The 17,638-nt window shown below is 39.2% G+C and overlaps 2 protein-coding genes across 2 annotated transcripts in view; both read right to left on the reverse strand.

Annotated features, from left to right (window-relative positions):
- Positions 1-17,638, reverse strand: part of RAD54B (RAD54 homolog B) — a 69,643-nt gene that overhangs the window by 26,202 nt on the left and 25,803 nt on the right. The window lies entirely within an intron of this gene.
- On the reverse strand, positions 11,209-17,526 carry FSBP (fibrinogen silencer binding protein). Its single transcript, XM_010197193.2, has 2 exons — positions 16,834-17,526; positions 11,209-12,640 (listed from the first exon to the last, which is right to left on the reverse strand). Exons 1-2 carry the CDS (start codon positions 17,202-17,204, stop codon positions 12,115-12,117), a joined length of 897 nt encoding a protein of 298 aa, XP_010195495.2. The 5' UTR covers positions 17,205-17,526; the 3' UTR covers positions 11,209-12,114.

Here is a 17,638-nt window from a genome sequence, read left to right on the forward strand (position 1 = left end):
CTTAAGTTTCAAGATATAAACTATAGCCTAGCTGATATGAGGAAAAGTTTCAGCAGCCTCAGGAAGGTGATGATTTACAGAAAGTAGGACAGGATCCAGGAGAGGGGATGGGGGAACAGTTCCAATGGCAAACTAGTTTAACCAGTTTCTGATAAGCAGGATTTAGAGCAAACGCATCAAATAAGTGCATTAGGTAACCTCCAGTGCACCAAGAAGGCAGCTGCGTTATGAAAGACTACAAAAGGTAACTCAGATTTCCAGCAGACGGCGTTGAAGTAAGCCTTGCTGTAAGAAGTGCAACATGCTCCAGTGAGCAGGGCACTAGACACCCTGGCCTGAGGTGTGCTTTAACCTCATTCAACTGCAGGCTGCTGAGAAACCCACAAGCTCACCTTTCCTCCCCTCTCCCCCCTGCTTCTCATCGACCCGCTGCAGGCAAGTCAGCTCAATGAATCCAATCAGCAACTACAGTCAATACAGAGAAGGGATATATGCAGTTTGAAACACATAGGCTGGGAGGCTGCCTCATTTTTTGTGGCAGCTACTGTTAGGTTGGGGTGATTTTGAAATCACAGGACTTATTAAGTTACCCAACATCTCTATACCTGAACTTGTATGTTTTAAGAAAGTACAAAACAACAGGGAGTCTTCCCTCAACTGGTCTGAATCTTCTAAACAAAAAGCACTGTCATGACATACAAACTACAATTTCAAGATGACTTTGATTCAAGTTGTGCTCTATAGCACTATGAAATACTTAAAAATGAGAGGGAGGCAGAGGAAAAAAACTGGACTGAGGTAAAAGATTTGGGCTCTGAGTGAATTGCAGCCAAAACTCAGTGGCGGTGCTCTGCTGCAGCCTCTCTGCACGTGTGTCATCAATCGGCTCTAAGCAGAGGAAGTAATCAAAAAGTTCCTTAAGCAAACTAATTCATAACATTTAGAAAACAGAGGTTTACATAGTAGGAAGTGTCTTGTTCCATATGAAAGATCTGTATTGAAACATTCCTATGATATCCCAGGAGTATATAAAGAAATACGAGACAGAGATAACATAATCTTTCATTTGCAAAGTAATTTTAGCCTAATGATAAACTTAATACTAATCTAACATGTATATGCATATTAGGGTGCCTCAAAGATGGAAAAATATGTAATAACGCTTCTCATATCACTTCAATGAGACTTTTATGAGGAATGCTATCAGCAAGGGTTGAGTTGACTTGCCCTGAAATCACAGGAAGCAATGACAGGTGGGATTACACATTGGAGTTGCTTGATCACAACCCAGTGCTTTGTACTCATCTTTCAAACACAAACCATATACATAATTCACCTTGCACATACCAGCATCATGAGCAAACTCACTAAAGACATTTCAAGCAGAAACATCTTCTTTGAAAAAACACATCATTGCTTAACTTCCAAAAATATGTTTTCAACAAAAATACAAATGAACAAGTTTTTAAAATACTTCTAGATATCTGTGTCAGGGTCACTTTATATGTGCATCTTTCATCTGAATCTCCAAACCGGCCTCTAAATTGCCAAATGTGCATTTCCATAGGGATCTCCATGAGCAGATCTTACTTTACATAGCTGTATCTTTTTGTCAGGCCTCCATCCATCTTCCATACTAGCTGTCTCAGTTCAAGCACACATATTCACACACAATGTCCATGAAAACTTTCAGTGAAAGAAGAATCACTATTTATGAGAGCAAAAATTTTAGATTAATGCAGTTTTAGTCATAATAAACAATTATCCCTTGTAGAAGCTTTACTACCTCAATACTGTGGAGAAGAATCTAAAAATCTGGGGAGAAGATAGCACTTCTGTTTTTCTTTTGGCTGTGGTAAAAGGTTTTCCATTCCTGAAAGCTAAAAGCTCTTGGAAATAAATACAGTTTGCACATTCTCTGCAGCTTAATTTCCTGAGGATTACACGCTGGACATGCTCTAACTGAGGCTGAGAATAGCTTTCTCTGTAGTCACAGCTCTCACAGCTCAGAGCAAAGCTAGGTCTCTTCCAAGTGCACCAGCAGGGAATTTCTCCTTCAGAGACATCATCTCTCCTCCTGCCATCAATGAGAGAAAGGTGGTAGAGGGGACAAGGACCATCGACAAGTAAAAACAATTTGGGAGAAGAAGCCTGAAAAGAAAGACTACTGTGAGAAACAAAGGCTGATGTTAAGCCAGTAGAAAACTGATAAATGTGTAAAAGACTGTAAGTCAGAGTTAGAATCAGAGCATGCCAAGGTGAGACTGGGAACCAAGCAGGGAGTAAAAAAAGTAAGACAACAGATTATTTTAAGAGAAGGGATGGGAAAACAACCGGAGCACACTAGGACTGAGTCCTGTATGAGAGTCAAACAGCAGAGATAGTTGAGGTTTTCTGAGCAGGAACTGGGGCAAGAAAAACTTACAGCCCCTTATCTCTGTCCCTCAAAATTCAAGGTTCACTGAAAAAACATGTATCTGGAAGCCATCAAGGGAAGACTTGGGAGAAAGAAACAAGAACAGGAGCTGTTAAGACAGTAACAGGGAAAATAAAGTGAAAAGTGACAATGGAAGAAACCAGCTAAGGGCAATATGGCATTAAAACATAAAAGACGTCAAGCAGGTGAGCCCAGAAAGGCACTCAGAGCAGCCCAACCTCCTGGTAAACAGGGCCCACTCCTCTTGCCTCATGTTTTAACTTTTCCCTAATTTAAATTTTCAGACTACTGAAAATGTAAGCATTCTGAAGTAGTCAGCATAAAACTACTGTAATTGTTATGCTGTTCCATACAATTCTAAAGAATGGGATTCAGCAGCTGCTCTCCACGTGGGTAGGGCTGGGGAAGCAAGTTGAACAGCAAGCAGAGATTCAGGTGCAACATAAGAGATGGAGGCAATTAAGATTTTGAACTGGATCAATTTGACTGATTATACCCTGCGAGACAAACACAAATCAATCCTGAGTGTAGGACTGGTGGAGGACTCAGAATTGGGCAAATAATTTCTAGTGGATAAAGTCGATGAAGACAAAACAATAGCTAAAACTTGGATCATCATATCATTTTCCCCCAAGTCCCTTTAGTAATTCCTGCTCTTCAACCAGAAAAAAAATCAGTCCTTCAGTTTCTTTGTTGTCAACAAACACATGCAAAATCCAGTGGGCAGAATACTGCATGTCACTATATTAACAGTCAACACTGAATTCAACGACCTTCTAATGCAGTCATTTGTTTTATTATCCCAAATGATAAAGGTAAGACTTTCAACCTTGCCTGTCTTACATAGATGAAAATATCAAATTATATGGAATAATCTGTTCAGAAATGATAATTTGTGACAAAAGCCAAAATATGAACATCTACAACCCTGTGGTTCAAGTCTCTGTCACACCCACAGCCAACCACCCTAAGTGAAGCTGTAAGGTTGTGAAGTCAAGCAAAGTTTGGAGATGTCAAATAGAAGGTTGTTCCAGTGACCTGATGTGCCCCACTGTGCATATGAATTAATGATAAAGTCTTTACAGAAAACATGCTGCACTACATCGTTATGGGACATTGAAGGCAGAGTACTGAATTGCTTGGCAGTTGCAGAAAAAAGAGGCTGCTGCTGCCTACACAATCTCTCAGCAGCTTTGTCACAAACTGCAAAAGGTGTGTGATGAAAGAGGCTGAAACTGCAAGGACAGAAAGTCCACTCTTGTGGGCAGAGAAGTTGCATAGTGCCTTAGAGAACTGGAGTTTACTTGCATGTCTTCTACAGTTCTTCTGTGGTGAAAGTGATCCGACTCAAACTTTTCAGCAATTAACATTTGTACGAGTGCCTGACTTCTAATTCAGTCTCATTGTTCTAATAGTGAACACTCATGGGTCCAAATGGAAGCTGTGGTTTGGAAAGATTAACTGTACAGTATACCAAAGCACTAAGATAATGCAGTCCTAGCTGAATCAGTCGGCACCTCTAGTAATAAAGGGCTTTATACTCTCTGTGCTTCAACTCCTGCATTACCTCCTAGAAAGTGGAGATTATACCAACCTCTTACCTCACAGGGATGTTGTGAAATATAATTACACCTGTGGAGCACTCAGATACTATCATGATGGGCACTAGAGAATAAAAAACCATTAGCTCATTAATTCAAAACAGTTTCAATAGTGTGCTGAAAACAAGATATACATCTATAACTGAACCAAGAACTGGGAAGAAAATACTGAACAGTGGCTCACTAAGTGGTTTCAGTCCATTCTCCGAAATGAAAGTGGCAAGGAAGGCACTAACCCTAACCTATAGAAATACATTTCATAATCATGTAATTACTGACTATACCCAACAGTGTGAGAAGGCTAAATTCACGTTGTGCATATTTGCAAGTTTTTGAGTACTTGAGTTTGTAACCTTTGTTTTCCTTTCAAATAGCAACCATCTATATACAATAATAGAGACAGTAGATGTACTTCATTTGAACAAATAGGAGCAATCCTCTCATCGTGGTTAAATGAAACATTCACCTCTTAAGGGAATCAACTGCAGTGAACGGAGGATGGAGAGCATATGTTTTGAAAATTATAGCTCCATGGTAGAAAACTATTCTTCCTAAACCTCTAAACTAGTTGTCTAAAAATCCAACAGACTCCAGCTTTCACTGTAAAAATTTAATGAACTAAGCTGAAAGCTTCTGTCAAGTCCAGAGAATTATATGTGAGCCCTATTATCAAAGGAAAAAGCAGCATCACTGAGAATTCTAAAAGGCTGCAAGCACCATTCCGTGCAGTGAGCCAGATCAGCTCAGTACAACACTGGAACCAGTCAAATGTCATCCAAGTTGACCATTTGCCACACTTCTTAGTGTTACCACCCACACCAAAAGGTGTTTTGCTTAATTTGTCAAGTAAAGGTTCTTTCACTTAAAAAAATAAATGCGTCATGTCAGAAAGCAACATCTGTATGTGGGTTCTGTAAATATTTAATGTGATTGAAATAAATGACAGTTTTAAGTGTGACATAGGTGGAAAAATTCCCACTATTTAAACTACCAAAAACAAAAACTAAATTACTATGAAACTGTTATTAGACTATTACATAATCACAAGCTAATTGTAGCCATCTCAAAAAGCAGTCAATTTTACAAGGAGCTTGCAGAGACGTAAGTATGCATCTTCTGTTTAAATGTTAATGGAAGGTACACAGCTAAATCCATATGTGGTACTTGGAAAATACAATCTGGCATTCTCTTAAGCATTTTCTGTTACTTCTATGGGTTTTTATTAAAAATAAAACTGTATTTTTGTGCTGTATGAAATCTCTGCTCTTGCAATGCAAAGACTTTTAGATCTGTAACAAAAAGCAAGTAGGCAGAAAGGGATTTATTAAGATTATGCACCCTTCATATTAACATCTGTTTTAGCACAGAGTGAAAGGCAAAAACATTTTTAAAGTACTATTTGTGTTTGTTAATGGGCATCTCTGATTTCCCTGCATTACAATACAGAGCCGCTCACATAAAAATAATCAATAGAACCTATACCCACTCTCATAAGCATGAAACACAATATATTCCTACCTTAAATTATTTAAACAGGACTGTTTAAAATTTATGACATTACTCTGGAAAGAGGCACACAAAGGATGACTCATAATTTTGAGAATTTTCATGTGTTATGCAGCACCGATTACTTGCAGAGTGAGTGGCTGATGAAATATTTGGAAAGAACAATCTTTCCAAATCAAGTTACATAACTTTGATGTACATAAGCATAATCCATCCAGTAGCCCAAGCAGAAAAGGAATATTTATGGTCCATGCACAAAAACCTAGAGCTCTAGTGGTAATTCTTACTAGGAAAGCAAAACAAGAAGAGAGAAGATGAAGGAGGAGGGAAGAGTAGTTCATCCTTGTGTAGGTAAGCAGTGCTTAATGTGCTGCCTTTGCTGGTTCTAGATGTAAGAAAAATGAATACAACCAAAATAGCCTATAACAGAGTCTACTTTGTGTCAACTCTGGTTATTTTTGGTCCTGAGTTGACCACTTATATAAGGAAATGCTAGAAGACATGGAGACATGGCAGCTTTCCATCAGCAGACTGGGCCTACTTGCTATTCCCAAGGGGCTTCTTTGACCCTTGCTGACACTTGAAAGCCTCCGCAGCATGCGCAGCTCTTCTTATCAACTTCCCACATCTCATTGGGCATGTATGTGTGGGGCATACGTACGTATGTGCGTGTGCATACTCCTCGGAGAAGGATAAGATTTAAGAAAATAACAAATTTAGCTCTACTATATTTCATCTGAAAACAATCTTTACAGATACCCAATATATCTTCAGAACTGAAGTATCTCAAATGCTCAAAACATATTTAACTTCTGGACTGTTGAAAAACATCTTTAGTATTATCTTGGAAGATGACTCAGGAATCGTGTCTTTTCAAAACCCAACTACTGCAAATTAGCACATAAAGTTGTACAACAAAAATTCCTCTGAAAGGAACAGGTTTTACCTAGCAGAAATAATTACAACAACCAACAATGGCTGAATTCCCTAAGCAGGCTTATTTCCCTTCTTCCGCATACACACCATGCAGCACCTGGAATCACAGTGCTACAGGCCATATTTTCCAGGCTATTGCTGGTCTTTTTGCAGAAGAGTTGGATCATTACCTATTCAGCTATAGTCCAACAGCTTTGAAATCCTTACTGCCCCACAAGAAAGGCTGTTGTGCTTGGGATCCCTGCAGTCATCTGTCACTCTCTCTGGATCTAAACAAAGTGGTTTCCTCTCACTGTGGCCTGTTACTGGAAAAACTAGGAACACATCTTCTTGCTTTCATTCAAGGCATTCACAGCTGACAAATCCTTGTTCTGCCTTCAGCAATGCCATATGCCCAGGTTGGATGGGCTCTCCTAAGAATTCAGTTATTAGGGACTCCATCCAAAACATAACGAACTTGTACTGAGAATGATCAAATTCTGTGTTTGCATATGACTTATGAATTAGACAAACCTGAGTGAGGTTTTACGGGAATGGGTAAAGATCAGCTTGATACCAAATTTCAACTTTTTCAAAAGCACAGGAAAACTAGAACATTACAAAGGAAAGATGATCAATATTCATTGTATTCAAAACAGGGTATCCTCCCCACAATTCATTTCACAGCAAAAAGCTGACACAAACAAAAACAAATGCATGTAGACAACATACACACTACAGCCTGAAAGGAGGTAGCCCAGCGTAAAGCAGTTGGACCAAACTGACAGCTGATGCCACTAACGTCACCTGGAAGTCCATCACGTTGTACAACTTACTGCCAAAGCTTCCTTACAATGCAAATCAATGCAAACACCTCCTGGAGGAAACTTACAGAGCTTAAGTAAAAAAATTAAGTCTTTTTTGCTTACGATGCACCCCTAAGTGAAAGCCATCTAACGATGAGAATGTATCAACAGCAGTAGTAATGTTATCCATGTCCTATTTTAATTCTGTATTTCTAGTATTTCTAACAAGCTGTTATGTTCACTTAGAGATGATTGGATACATTGACAAATGATTCTGTGTAATCAGGCGGATAAAATTGTGTGAAATCCCACAGCATGGAAGAAAGGCAGGGGCAGTGGGGAACACCAGTCCTTGTCCACTCTCTTACATATGCCTCACAGTGGGTTTTCAACTACTTTAGCACTCAACAACTGTAGATTGTACAAGAAAGAATTCACAGAGAACAATTTTGTTAGCTCGTGTTCAATAAAACTTCAGGAAATTTTATCTTTATTATGGAGGAAATGTTGCCCAGACAAACTGGATGCCATTTAAAAGCAACCATCACTACACAGGGAACTTGGCCAACATCAAGGCTAACACCTTCATTTTTAGTAGAGAAAGAACACAGAAACATAGGTCACAGAATGACTGAGATGTAGCCATGTGCTACCCACCCAGCAAACAAACCATTATTTAACTACTCTAAACGGCAGACCTTTTCTTTTTTTTTTTTTGTTTGGTAAATCTAAGACTTAGACAACGAGATTTTTCAGATTTTTTTAAGACCAGGATACTTAAAAAACAAATAAAAGCGTAACTTTTTCAGAACACACTGAGAAGCTCCATTTCATGTATTTTAAAAACATGAAAAATGCTAAAAGGCATTCTTTTGAAAGTCTTTATTTTCATGTGCAAAATAGAAAAGCAATCCACATCCTAGGAAAACACTACTTTATCATCTTCATGAATAACCTTTTCATGATTTTGCTGAAGTTAAAATTCAAATGGAACCATCCTAAAGCACTTTAAGATACAAGAAATTTTAAAAGACAGATTAGCCAGTCAGCCTGCGTATCACAATTCCTCATTTGTTCCTCCCGCTTAGAAACAACTCTCTTTTAATTATAAGCAACTTGACAGCTTTGCCAATTGGAAATCCAGGGGACACAAAGTCTACCCAGAGACGATGGTACACGGGCTCTAGTCTTATGCATTTTCATTGCATGGGGGAAAAAATCCCAAGCCAGAAAATGCATTCAAATATAAATGGAAGAAAGAAATTGAAACTAGTGAGATGGAAGGTGTTAGAAACCAGGAGTATAACAAGCAAGATTAGCTGTAAGTAATCTCTCCTGTCTTTGACTACTTCTCTCTCCTACCATTTTTACCTGGTAAGAATTCTGATCTAAGGTAAGCACATCAAGTGAGCTGATTCCGCTGGAGCTGAAAACTTATAGTAAAAAGCAAGATAATTAGGGAGCAGATGATAAACTTATCATGACTAGACAATTACTCAGACAGATGAAGTTACAAAGGATGCTATCACAATTAGCACAAAGCTATCGTAGTTACAGTTTATTTTAGTTACTTTAAACCTAAGTCTATTAGACATTGGGAAGTAACTTAACTCTGGAGCTTGTTTCTTTCAGTTTTCTTAGTAGAAGGACATGAACACATGGTAGAAATTTGTCCTTGCCTTAAAATTACTGTTTGTATTATGTACATTATAAACATGCAGAAAGGGAATGGCACTGCCAGATATAGTGAAAGGAATAAGAGGATACGGATGGAGGGTGAAGGAGGGAGGGTCTTCCAACATCCTTTCCACACATGCTAACGAAATAGCATTTGCTAGAATAATAAAAATTCACAGCACTTCGTGGTCCAGAAGGCCTGGCCACGGCTGTAGTACATGTACCCACATTAGAAATACATAGAAAAACAACAGGAACAGGCACTGAGAAGTGAGAAGTCTGACTCAGAAAGATAACCTGATATGGTAAAGCAGATGTGGCATGACAAAGAAATGCAGATCCAGAGGTATAATATACAGTCAGCACCATACTGTAACAAGAGAAGAAACATTTCTTAGTGAAAGGAAGTAAATGTCATGTCACTGGTAAAGAAACAAGCAAGCTCCACAGCGACTGAAGAGCTGTCTCCCTCCACCCCAAGCTCCCCAAAACCCACTAGAAACAAGAACAAAGGAAACAAGAACCATGAGAGAGCTCTGAACTAGAGGTGTTGCCTGCAGGTAAGAACGAAAGGCCTTCCACTAAGAAATGCCACAAAGCCAGACCAACTGAATGTGGAAGAATGCTGATTAATAGGAGATAGTTCTGACCAAGCCAGTGTATTTTTTTATTATTATTAATTTGCATCCTTCCCCTTTCCAATATCAAGAATACAAGGGAGACTTTGCTCTACCCAGAGTCCTGTTTTAGTCAGAAGGAGTGCAAGCTTTCAAAGACTAGAAAGTCTTTTGGTTCTAGTCCTCGAAATAAAAATACTGTGGCAACAGAAATCCTAGAGGTCACCTCCTGATCTAGCTCAAGGAGAACAGGGCATTCAATAGAAAATAGAATATTCTGATATCTCTAGAGCATTTTGGTGGCCAACATATAAAAGTAGTTCCAATTCCAAACCACTGCAAGGCCATGAGCCGTTAAGGGAATTATTTTCAGAATTATTAAAATCTTGTTCGTTTGCATAATATGTACAGACAGAAACCACCTGTAGAAATTCCATACCACTGCAAACCCAAATTCTGATTTTCAACTGAAAGGATAAGATCGAGCATTTCCAAAGTATAAGACAAGTGCAGAAAATTTTGTGGTGCTTCCCATTTTTGAGAAGGAGAACAAATAAATTCTGTACTTATTTATTAAAGCCAAAATTATGATTCTTGTAAACTCAGGGAAGTAAGTACCTCATCGAAGTATTTCCAGCTACACAAAAAATGATCGATGTCCTTGAACTAAAGAACACATGAGAAAGCCAAAGACTGTACAGAAAGAGATCACTTATTCAGGCATCATCACTGTCAGCACACGCAAGAATTCCCAACAGAACAGTGCTCTCTTCTCTAGAAAACAACTGGAAAAGTATTGGGGAATTCCATCTTGACAACATCTGTTTTCAGTATCTGTATTTTAGCTCAGTTTGCAAACAAAAGGCTTGCTTCCTCTACTCTTCCCACCTGTGACTTCTTAAATTTATCCTGGGCACTAACTGACAACATGATTTCTCTTGTATCACTACCTTAACATTTTAACTACAAGTCTTAAAGCTCCACTAGTCCCTCAATTAATGTTATTTGCTTGCAGCCCTCAGTTTTTAATATGCATTTATCCTCGTAGCTGCAGAATCAATTTGATTCATTCAGAAGATGTACAAGGAGGTGTGAGGCTTACCTCATTCAGAGTCTGCTGATGCAGACCAGTGCCTCACGCTCAAACGCTAAGGGTCTGTGGGACATGAGAAAGAAGCAAATTTGGGAAAACAGTGGTGACAGGAGCAACAGTCACAAGCAGCCACCTGAAGAAATATTCTCCTTCCTACTGCTTTTATTCTCTCTAGTTTTGGTACCTTCTGAGACAGGAGGCACAGGAGGAATTGCATCTCCTTTGCTCCTTCTTTTTCCTTGATGTTGTACTTCATTTTGTTTTCTTATGCTAAAGGTTAGAGGAAGGAGAAAGTATTGTTACAGGAAATGACGAGCCAGAGGTCTAAGGAAGTTGTGAATCTATTCATAATAGGCAGGAGACTAAAAATGAATAAATTAATCATCTGGGACTCATGCTTTCCAGGTATTTTTCTTCTAGTTGTGAATGATCGTAACAACAGAGGCAACAGCTGCTACCAGGACAGACAGAAGAACCAATTTCTTTTTCATTTGGGGCTTTTTATTTGAAACTAATTGAAAGATCAGAACAATAGCATTTATAAAAGGTACCCAGAATGACAAAGAATCTTCTCTCAATTTTGAGTCACGTATTACTTACATACAGAAACTATTTCATTTCAGTATTTTATAGTCATGGTGATATTGATCAAAGGCACCTGCAACTGCCTTGGCTGCACATGCACTGTAGTAATTATGCATGCAGATGAGGAAACTAAGCTTTTTTTGTGGCTGATCACCAGTATAATCACTAGAACTGAACATACGACCATAGTAACTGTACACACAAAGTACAAATGCATGCAACTTTAAAAACCAAGTGTTGGGTTCTTTGCATTGATTCTGATAACGTGGAAACGCTCCTCCACTGGGAACAGTAAAAAGTATTAACTTTTTTAAAGATTTAAATTTATTCAACTGCCTACTGAACATTAAAAAAATATAACAATCCAGCAATTTTGTTTTCCAAGCTGATAGATCAGCAAAATCTCACCACTGTCAAAAGATTTACCAACTTGAAAAGAGTAAGATAGTTAAACATAGCCTCTTCTTCCTCCTTTTTATATGAATTTACTAACCTCTAACTTCATTAAGACATTAAAAGATGGGTGATTATTTGGAAAAAATAATGGATATGACAAATTGTTTTTAAAGACACGAGCTCAATTTCCATTAGCTCATTACAACTCTAATAGAGGTAAGTGGAAATATTTTTAAAGTTTAGATTTTTATCAAGGTAAAATACTTAAATATACAGGATTTGATTAACTTCAGACCAGAAGAGTTGGTGACATCAAACCCATACAAGGTATTTTTCTAAGTACATAACAACACGGGAAATATTATTTCATCTCTCAAGCCCAGATTCTGATCCATCCATATTAACATAAGGAACAATTTTGCTAGGGCAAAACCATTCATTATTAAGTATTTCAAAGAATCTGACAGCAGTAATAAAATATTTAGATATTGCTGTATTCTGGCAGATCCCGGCGTAGTCGTATTGCCTTCAGCTTCTCTACTTTGATTTTTGTTCGCAACAGTTCTTCTTCCAGTTGCTGCTTTCTTTTCAAACCATCCCTTTTTTCCTGGATGTAAAGACCAATTTTTCTTTGATTTTCTAGAATTATTTGATGCTCTTCTTTCAGCATTTGTAACATCTGTGGGTCATAACCACACATTGGTCTAAAGCGTTCTCCAACCTCAAGCCTAAAATACTCATCTCTTCTTGGTACAGGAGAGGGAGACATCATCACTCTCATATCAACTGAAGATACTGATGTTGAAGGAGATCTTTCCATAATATGCACCAGCTGGTGTTCTTCCTCTTGTTCTAAGTTCTCATTTTGCTGTGAGTCCATAATCAAAGAGGGAGGAGGTTTGACATCCTCTTCCGACTGCAATTCCATCATGACTGTCGCAGGATGGTGATCCAACATTGCCTGTGGTGAACTGGTACCAGCAATTGTTTCTTTATCGATACTAGTGCTAGAACACACAAAATCATATTTAAATAATCCATTAAAAACTATTTTTAAAAGGCGTAGCTGTAAGTAACCAAAGTTTCATTTGAAATACTACTCCGCTACCTATGCCTGGGACTCTACTTCACAACATGAACACCACCTGCACCCCTCCTCCTTTCCACCGCACGTACAGATCCCTGAATTACTCTGACTCTGTTGCTATACAGTCAGCAAAGGCAACAGAAAACCATCCTGGTAGGCCCTTCTTCTGACACTGGAGAAGCAAGAAGAGCTACTAGTGACAAATGAAAGTAAAAACAAAGCAGCAGCAAGTCATGCAAGCGACAGACGAAAGAGTTTATATGTATAATGTGATTTTAAAAGGGCATTAATTCAGATTGAGTGGACTGTGGCAGAAACATTTCCATCTCCTAAACCCAATCGTGTTCTCCTGTTCTAGTATGTTGCCTGTTTCTGATTCATAGACCCAAGTATCTGGGATTTATGTAAAACAGTCACTGAATAAAATTACACAAAGAGCCTTGGGAGAAGAAACCAGAGCCCAAACGATGCCCTTGCCAGCAGACTAGGGCATCAAGCTAATCCTTGTTCCTTCTCTTTGAACCAGTGACGTCTGTACTTTTTCTGAAGCCTCAAGAGAAGACATGGAAAGATTTCCACTAGAACAGCCTATAGTTCTATGCATTTCTCTTCCAAAGTACAACGCCCACTTGACTCATCTGTCTTTGTCTAAACCCCTGAGTCGGCAGCACCTCAAATCATGATTTGACGTTACGTTAGCTTTGATCATAATAATGGCTCAGGCTGTTCCTGCCACTTCTCTACCATCAGTTGTGTTTGAAACCCTACACTTCTGAACATCACTCCTTAATTCAGGTAATGCTTTTTTAAGCCAGATCTGCGTCTTGATCTCTTTTACAGGACAGGTCTACAAGGAATACCTTCAGCGTGACTGGGAAGGCAGCAGAGTGTAACATGGAAACAGGAGTAAGTTAAGCTGGTATGAACACCAAAGAGACTGCATCATCATGGCCATGACCATCTAAGACAGAGGCTGTAACTGGTAGCTGCAGATAGGAGACCCTTGAAGAACTGTGCTGCTACTAGTAGCTAAAGGCATCAAGCGGATCCACCATTTATGTAATGTTCACAGGTATTTCCCAGCCCCAGAGGATCAGAATTGCTGTCTGTTAAAATGGGAGGTGTTTCTTTACAGTTTTTAAACTCCTTGCAAGCCCTATGATCCACAAAATCAGAAGCACTCTCTGATTATTAAAGCACTGTCTTGGTTAGCAATAGATGTGGGTTCAAATTCCCAGAAGCAAGGGAGAAATTTAATTTGCACGCCCTACTTCCCATGTAACTGCACTAACTCCTTAATGAAAAGGTGGAATGATCATCTGTTCCACATCTCACATAGTCTTCAAAAATTCTTGGTTTAAAAGAAATAAGCAGTCATGGCTGCAATTTCTGAAGGATTCTGATCTAATCTGTCATCCATTCACATGAATAAAAACATGGAAGCATCTAAACTACTTTAACTAAAGATTTTTTTTTTAAAGTCTGTCTGAAGTAGGTATTGAAAATAGACCTGTCATTGATTGTCTGGAGAAATCACAAGGATGACCTTAATTCTACTGCCTGTTACCTGAGCTGCCTATAGAGTATCAATGGTATCGTCTTACTCCCTCCTCCTCCTTGTGCCACAAAGCTTCACCTTTTCCTATACACCTCTTTCTCCCATTCCTTTTACTCCTCTCAATGAGCATCAGAAGTAGTATCCTGCGGACAAATTTTCATTTGTTTTCCCCGTGCTGACTGTAATTCTGGGTTTCCCTCTCTTCACAACCATAGCTTCTAATACTGCTTCTCTCCTTCTTATTAGCTGGCTCCTGGCCAGCTTCTAGCCTGAGAAAAGTGGAAACAACCAGCAGGAGAAGCAGGTCACTCTGACAAAAGGGAACAGAGAGAGAGAGCAGAAAGAGAAAGTGAGGGAGGTTAAAGTGAAGAAAGATAGGTAAGATTTAGTCTAACATAGACTACAGCCTCCAAACAGTGAAAAATTTCACCTCTTAAAAGTGCAATCTGCACAGAACTAGGAAATTATCAAATCTTCAGGTAACTCTGATGAGGCTTTCTTTTTTTTTTCTTTCCTTAGAGACAGTCTCTTAGGAGGAAAACAATTAGAAGGCAAAGAAAGAAGAAATTGAGAAACAAAAGAGCCTCCTATATGGTGGTTACTAATGTTGTTTCTGACAACTTGACTCAAAGAAAGACAAACAACAGTTACCACAACTGGGGGATGGTGTTTATAACCCTGCAGGCACCCATGATTCACCAGCTTTTGTTTAATCCCAGTGAGCTAGAAATTGCTTAAAGGTGCTATTAAGAATTTGGATTCATTTGAAGTTGTATTTCCCTCCAACGAAACCTAAGCCATATCCTGGTGAACCCAATACCGGGTTTTGAAAATTAGAGTACAACGCAATTCAGAGTTAAAAATAGAACTATCAAATAATTATGTATTTGGGCAGCAGAAAAAAAATAATAATCTTTTAAATTATGGTCTTTTCCTTCAGCTTACAGTGTACTGGCTGTTCCTATGCACAACCATTTTGGGTAAGGAGTAATCAAGTCCATGTTCCCAGATCCATAACAGAGCGCAAAAAAATGTTTAAATTACAAGAGAGAAGCTACGGAGATCATTAGCTCTTAATCATTCACAAAAAGTGTCAGTGCTTTTTATAAGCTGATCCACAAACCAAAGTTCTCACACTATTTTTTTTTCCCTCCTTACAAAAGTTGGTAGTCAAGACACTGCAACCTTTATTAGCGCAATTAAAAGCCTTGTTTTGTTCCACAGAATTCTTTGGAACGGTTCCTCCAGGGGCATTCACCAGGAGCAGCAGCATAGCCCAGTTGGTTCAGACTTCTTTACGCAAAGGACCCACAACAGCATATTTTTAGAGCATCTGGCATGTTGGGATTTAGACAATTGTTACCATTCAGTTCAACCAGTGGCACCCTGAATCCAATTCAGCATGTGTGTGCGCATGCCAGCTTTTCTTAGAGTGTTACGCCGCTGCACCGACTACCAGCATATCTGATTAAAATACGGAAAGTTCGCTTCCCATTAATCTGCTTGGGAAAATAAGAAAAATCAGAGCTTTCTCAAGCTTGCTGGGGAGTTATTTGACTTCTCTCCCCCTCGCTCCCCCCCCGCCCCAGCTTAGTTTTTGTATCTGGAGGAACCAAAACCTGACCCAGGCATTTTTTGATCCCTCAAGGACCAATACAGAACCAGCAGAGTGTTGCAAGTCAGATATGAGGGGCATTAGCCAGCTGTGAGAGAAAGCCTGCACGCTGCCTGCCTGTATTATGTCTGGCTCAAATCTAGACAGTGTGTCTCACTTTACTGAGCAGTAAAAAAAAAATCAAAACCTAAAAAAAGAGAAAACTTCTAGTGCTGTACCTTTCAGTTTCTCTACTTATTTAAACTACCTAACGTACAATACAGAACTGCTTGGAGTTTAGGCTGCAATTAGCTTTGCTCCAGTTTCAGGGAACCACCGTTAATGCAAGGAAAGTACAATTTGAAAAAACATTTGCACTCACAAAGACACAGTGGCGTGAAGAATTTTTTTTTTTAAAAAAGGACTGGGATCAGTTAAAACATAACATGCAAACATCAGAGTAAATGAGAGAAAAAAGGTGGATGAGTAAGGCTTCTTAGCTCTATGAACTAACTTTATTAAAAATCCTACATAAACTGGTAATAGTTCCCTATGTTGCAAAATGACTGCTGCATTACCTTAAATGGAGGAGAATAGCCATCACTTTGCCAGTGTTTGAATAATCTGCCTATTAAAAGGTAGGGGAGGGGTAGAGGTTGGAGCTACTATTTCTCTTTGCTTCTCTCTTAACCCTCACTTTCCAGAGTGTGACAAAGACTCTAAGACAGGCTTTGAAAGAGAGCTGAAGGAAGAAAAAAAACACCCAAACCTGAATGCACTGCTAAGTCACCATCAAGCTTCCCATAAAACAAAAGCAGTATTATTCTGTCATCGTTCCCCGTTTGGGGATTTTCTCTGGTAAACATTTCCTTCAGGAGGCTGCACACAAGCAAAGCGTTCCCGAGTAGGTAGGAGGCGCCATCATTTTCATTCAGTAACAAAATAAAAAGAATCGTCTCACCTTTGAACACCGCTCCTGTCTCTTAAACACACATTGGAAATCTGTGGAATCATCTCCACAACTTTCTTGGTTGGCTCGGAAATGCTGCTTTTACAGTCTGAGTGAGTCTCCTTTTGCTGCAATAGCTCCTGTTTGGCATATTCTTTGAGCCTCTTGTACAGCGTGCGCAGGCCCTGTGCAGTACGAGGAGGGCGATCTACTCCGATGGCATTGTAGTTATCAGCTATGATATCCCAGCATTTGTTTTTTTCCACTATTACAGAATGCTTATTGGTATGTTCCTCGAGAATTTTAACGTACGGCTTCACGAGTTTTAGCAAATCGAGCTTTTCAGATAAGGTAAAATTAGAAGATCTGGCCTTCCCAACCATTGTTATCTTTGAATTAAGGAAGCCGTTTCTGAAGCCACCATGCAGTCCCTAGCTCTGCTCAGCTCTTTTTCACAAACAGAAAAAGATCAGGCTTAACTAGGCTAGTCTCATTTAGGCCCACGCCTACAAGGGAGGGTTTATTAAAATTCCTTCAGCTTAAGCTGACGCAGGTTCAGGAAATCTGCTTAAGCCAAGCCTGACCTACATAAGGCTTCAGACTGAAGAAGACGAGAAGAAACAAGCAAAATACACTTTTGTGTGAGGAGACCAGACACACGCAGGATTTAAAAGCAAAAAGGTTTAAAGATTAGCACGTTACCCAGCTAAAAATTACCTAATTTAGCTTGAGTAACAAGCTCTGACACATCTCCCTGGCTCTCTCACACCGCATCTCACACTGAAACGGCGCTCGAGATGATTTTTACACGTAACGG

Source organism: Colius striatus, chromosome 4, assembly GCF_028858725.1.
Source record: "Colius striatus isolate bColStr4 chromosome 4, bColStr4.1.hap1, whole genome shotgun sequence".
Taxonomy (NCBI): Eukaryota; Metazoa; Chordata; class Aves; order Coliiformes; family Coliidae; genus Colius; species Colius striatus.

Coding starts and splice junctions, on each gene's coding strand:
- FSBP (XM_010197193.2), bottom strand. CDS start 17,204: ATGGTTGGGAAGGCCAGATCTTCTAATTTTACCTTATCTGAAAAGCTC. Junction 12,641..16,833: donor GACAGGAGCGGTGTTCAAAG/GTGAGACGATTC, acceptor TGTGTGTTCTAG/CACTAGTATCGATAAAGAAA.